This window comes from Anopheles cruzii, unplaced genomic scaffold (genome assembly GCF_943734635.1).
Source record: "Anopheles cruzii unplaced genomic scaffold, idAnoCruzAS_RS32_06 scaffold01163_ctg1, whole genome shotgun sequence".
Lineage (NCBI taxonomy): Eukaryota > Metazoa > Arthropoda > Insecta > Diptera > Culicidae > Anopheles > Anopheles cruzii.
Window position 1 is genome coordinate 1,299 of NW_026454748.1, and position 5,107 is coordinate 6,405.

At 53.7% G+C, this 5,107-nt stretch overlaps 1 protein-coding gene across 1 annotated transcript; it reads left to right on the top strand.

Annotated features, from left to right (window-relative positions):
• Positions 1–258: 258 nt before the first annotated feature.
• LOC128276429 (NADPH oxidase 5-like) lies at positions 259–5,046 on the top strand (the record flags this gene model as incomplete). The annotated part of the gene is made up of 7 exons (XM_053014890.1): positions 259–383; positions 492–709; positions 842–1,030; positions 2,503–2,696; positions 2,825–2,946; positions 3,038–3,994; positions 4,053–5,046. Coding segments are annotated over 7 exons (2,799 nt in total), but the record flags the coding sequence as incomplete, so codon positions are not given.
• Between the last annotated feature and the right edge of the window lie 61 nt (positions 5,047–5,107).

Consider the following 5,107-nt stretch of genomic DNA (forward strand, 5'->3'; position numbering starts at 1 on the left):
GAGATTCCGGTGGGTCTCGGCATCGTTCTGGGGGAAGTGATCTGTTTTCAGCTACACTTTTGCGCACGCACTGGAGGTCCGGGGACCCCTCAATATCGGCCGATTTGCATGAGTGTCCCGAGTTTAAGCGATTAGTGTCGCAGGAACGAGTCATAAATGTCTAATTAACGTCCACTGGCGTATACTACTTTTGAGTTGCCCTTGGATCACATACCAACTCGCGGAAGCATTCAACACTGTCCTCTACGGTTGTTACAGATCGAGGATCTTACGATAGCGATGTTCGAGGATGCGGACAAGTATAATCGCGGTGCCATCACCTACGAAGCGTTGAAGAACCAGCTCGAGAAGCACGGTGGCTTGCTGGAGAATCTGAGCATCAGGTAAGGCTGCCGCGACCGCTGCTGATTGAGTGATTCAGCCAATCAACTGTCGGCAAAACAAACCCCCTGCGTAATCCCTCTCGGTCAATGTTTCGTCGCCATCTCCAGCATCGATCGATGGCTGGTGCCACTGCCGCAGGACGATGGGAAGAAAAAGCGCAAGAAAAAGCCGCTGCCGCATCAGCTGACGGCGCCGTACATCAAGAACAACTACGTGTATCTGTCCTTCCTGACCGTCTTCACGGTCATTAACGTCGGACTGTTCATATCGCGTGCCATCCAGTACCGCCACAGCAACGGGTTCGTCATAATGGCGCGGGCTTGTGGTAAGTATCGGAACACCCGGGAGCGAACGGATCAGCCACCAGCAGGTCGCAGTTAACACCAGACAGCGCGATCGCCGCTCGTTTCCGGGGATCACTTAAATTTCAGCTCTCGACCCTTCCCGAACTTCACAGGGCAATGTCTCAACTTTAACTGTGCCTTCATCCTGGTGCTGATGCTGCGCCAGTGCATCACGTTTCTGCGGACCCGCGGTTTTACCGCGTTCCTGCCACTCGATCAGCACATCTACCTGCACAAGCTGACCGGTGTCCTGGTGGCGGTCTTCAGTCTCGTCCACACCATCATGCACCTGTGCAACTTCAGTGAGTATACCGAGTAAACCTACCGACTCGACCCACAGTGACGACGACGACGACGGAGAGTAGAGGCACCCGTTCTCCGCCGAGACCCGCCGGCCGAAAAGCCGAGCCACCAGCCCCGGCATCTATTCTTGGCACTCTCTTCCCTGGTAAATGATAATCGAGGTTTATCGCTTAATTTCGCTGCGCCCGTCTTTCGGTTGGGTTCGGTTTTCCAAAGCTGCACCCCGAAAAACCGACGAAACCGGACGGGCCAACGGCCAACGTGAAACAGGACACAACACGGCCCATGGCGGAGCTGGAGGAAGTCATAAACACTCCGGCTCGCGGAGCCGTTGGGGAAAAAAACACGTAACAACACGATATCGTAAATTATATTTTTATATCTCAATTTACGTTTTTTCGGCCTCCCCCCTGGGGTCCTCTGTCGGGCCGTTCTTTTTTTACTGCGTTTTACTGCACGGTGCACCGTGAATGCAGGCGCTGTTTAGTGGCTCGGCCCACGACTGGGTGCGTTTTCACTTTCGTGTGTATGTGCGTAATTATGAACCGTTGTTTTTTATTTCGTTCCATTAAAAAGCGCTTTTTATGGATTATGATTTACCCGGCCATCGTCGTGTGGTCACATTGCCAGGAGTAAGCCGTTGTGTACCCAATGAACTCAATAAGCCCGAATTATGTACATTTAAGTTAATTTATTTGTGTAAATTTATCAGCTATATTTTCAAATGTTTGTCTGACTCTTTAAAGTAGTTTAAATGTATTATTTTCTTCCTTCGTAGAAATGTTTTGTTGCGCCTTTGTATATAAAGTAGTCAACTAAAACTTTTAGGCACCTTACTGTACGTTTTTACTTTCTATAGCTTCCAACGGCAGCGAAGGCTGGCCGGGTGATCCAATAAAATATTGGCTCCGTCGATGGCTTGATGGCTTTCAAACCTACCGGGTTTAACGGCCGTCTAAGCGCTAAACGGAGTCTGTAAATGGCATGCGTTCAGTAGGATTTGTCTCGTTAAATTTTAATGTATCGGTTCCTTTCTCTTTCTGTCTTTCTCTGTGCCTATGTGTCTCTATCTCTCCCTCTCTCTCCATGTTGCAAACTCGGACTCCGACGAGGTACTAATATCGCAGTGCGCCACCCACCGTTGACTAATCTGACCAATACCTACATTAAACCATACTCGGCAGCACACCATAGACCCGCTCGGGCGAGTGTGGGATCTGCGTGACCGGTGGATCGTATATTAACATTGGTTATCTCTTTCTTTACATTTGTCTTTCCATTTCAATTACACTATCGCTTCGCATCACCTCTACCTGATCGCCTGTCCTGCCCGCTTGACCGTTTCGAACCTTCCCGGGGGCATCCTCCGGCCGTGCTGTACACAACCTACCCTGCCTGTACCATAATCCTTCTCGGTCTCTCGATGGCCCGTCACGTGTGTGTGTGTGTGTGTGTAAATACTTTCGACCAGCCACGATCGTCGTGAACGATCCGGTGATCAACGCCAACAACTACACCACGGCCGAGTGGCTGTTTACGGCCCGGCCCGGCCTGTTCGGACTGATCGGAGGAGTCGCCAATCCGACCGGCATCGCGCTGGCGGTGATCCTGCTGGTTATGTTCATCTGCTCGCAGCCGTTCGTGCGACGCGGCGGTAGCTTCGAAGTATACCGATCTTGCATAAGTCTTCCATTGAAGCGTTGAACAACGAGCAAACACACGTTGATTTCCAACCCCCTGAACTAGTGCATTGGATAACCACACTTTATACCCTTTGGCTCCGATATTTGCAGGTTTTCTACTGGACGCACCTGCTGTACATACCGTTCTGGATTCTGGTACTGTTTCACGGACCCAACTTCTGGAAGTGGTTTATAGTGCCCGGGATGATCTATCTGGTCGAGCGTACGATTAGGTAGGTAGACCTGTAAGACACGCACCAGTCTAGGGTGTCTGTGTTGAACCCAGTGGCCCAATTGTGACGCTCACCTTCACTTTTCCCAAAGATTAGTTTGGATGCGCACCGAGCACGGCAAGACGTACATTTCGTCTGGGTTGCTACTTCCGTCGAAGGTGACGCACCTCGTCATCAAGCGCCCGATGCACTTCTGCTTCCGGCCGGGCGACTACGTGTTCGTCAACATACCGGCGATCGCACAGTACGAGTGGCACCCGTTCACACTGAGCAGCGCCCCGGAGCAGGAGGACTATATCTGGCTACACATCCGCGGCGTCGGCGAGTGGACCAACCGGCTACACAACTTCTTCGAGCGCGAACAGGAGCGTCTGCACAACGGCGAAATCCCTGCCATCGTAGCCGGTTCCTCGGGAACGGCAGCCACCACCACCACCGCCGCTGGTGGTTCCATTGATCTGGTCCAGGAGAAGCGGCAATCACCGACCGGCACACCGTTACCAGCGGCACCGACGGTAACGACTCACGCACCGATTCACAAGAGTTCCAGTTTCGAATCGGCCCTCAACAAACCGAAGACCGCTATCGGAAGCGCTGGCGCAGGTCCTGGGCTACGGAACGACGGACCCAGCAGTCCGGCCGGGATCATAAAGTCACGACACCCACCCGGTACCTCGAAGCTGGCCATGGAAGGATACAGTGCACCATCTCCGATCAGTGCCGCAGCCGCCCAGCCGAAATTCGAACGGCAAATGTCGGATAACCGAGCACTGAAGAAAATACAGGCCACTCTGCAGCGCACTTTTTCGCGGCGTGATCAGCTCATACCGAAGTCGATCGGTGGCGCGGGTGGCATTTCGAACGAAGGGTTCACCGGAGATGGTACCGATGGTGCCGCCGGAGAAGCCGACCTGAAGGACACCAAACGGAAGGTGACGCCCGAACCAAGCCTGCACAAACTCATCCTCCAGCAGAAGGTGCCACTCGAGAAGTCTCTCTCGATGCCGGACATGCAGAACAAGTTCAAGAAACGGGAGCGGATGATGGTGTAAGTACTGACCGATCGGACCGTTTAGTTGCAACACTAATTACCTGATCCATTCCAGGCTTCGGGAGTACATGCGCTCCGAATCGGAACGATCGTTCGATGAGGTCCAAATTCGCAAGGCACGCCTGCAATCGCTCGGATTGGCCTACCTGAGTCCGCAGAATAAGTCGCTGGCCCAAAGCTTCCGCTACATGCGCAACAAACCGACAATCATCGCATTCAAAACGCCGAGTCTGGAGAATTGCGAACCGCGCGACTCGACCAATTCGATCGTCGTATCGCCCGGAGTCTTCACGCAGAAGGATGCCGAAGAGGGTCGGACGGGCGTAGCACTGGGAACGGGCGCATCCGTGGAAGCTATCGGAGTGACAGGCCCATCGGGTTCGAGCCCGCCAACGGCTAATCGGCCCGTGAACTACCCGGTCGGAAAGCCACTGGAAATCTACATTGACGGTCCGTACGGTGCACCTTCGAGCCACATCTTCCAAGCGCAGCACGCCATCCTGATCGCGACCGGTATCGGCGTAACGCCTTTCGCGTCGATCCTCCAGTCCATCATGCACCGGTACTGGAAAGCCCGACACTGCTGCCCGCGCTGTAACTACGGGTGGTCGAGCGAAATTCCACCCACGATCATGAACCTGCGCAAGGTAGACTTCTTCTGGATCAATCGCGATCAGCGCTCGTTCGAGTGGTTCGTCAACCTGCTGTCGCAGCTCGAGATTGAGCAAGCCGAGCTGGGCAGCGCGATGGAGCGGTTCCTTGAGATGCACATGTACATCACGAGCGCCCTGCAAAAGACGGATATGAAGGCGGTCGGGTTGCAGCTGGCGCTCGATTTGCTGCACGAGAAGGAAAAGCGCGATCTGATCACGGGCCTCAAGACGCGCACCAACGCCGGTCGCCCGAACTGGGACAAGGTCTTCAAACAGATCCAGGACCAGAAGAAGGGCAAGGTGACGGTATTCTACTGTGGGCCCCCTCAGTTGGCCAAAACGCTGCGCTACAAGTGTGATCAGTTTGGTTTCCAGTTCCGGAAGGAAGTGTTCTAAACGCGCCACCGGCACCAAAACACCGAGAACGTGTTCTGAAAATGTTTTTATCGTGCCTCTT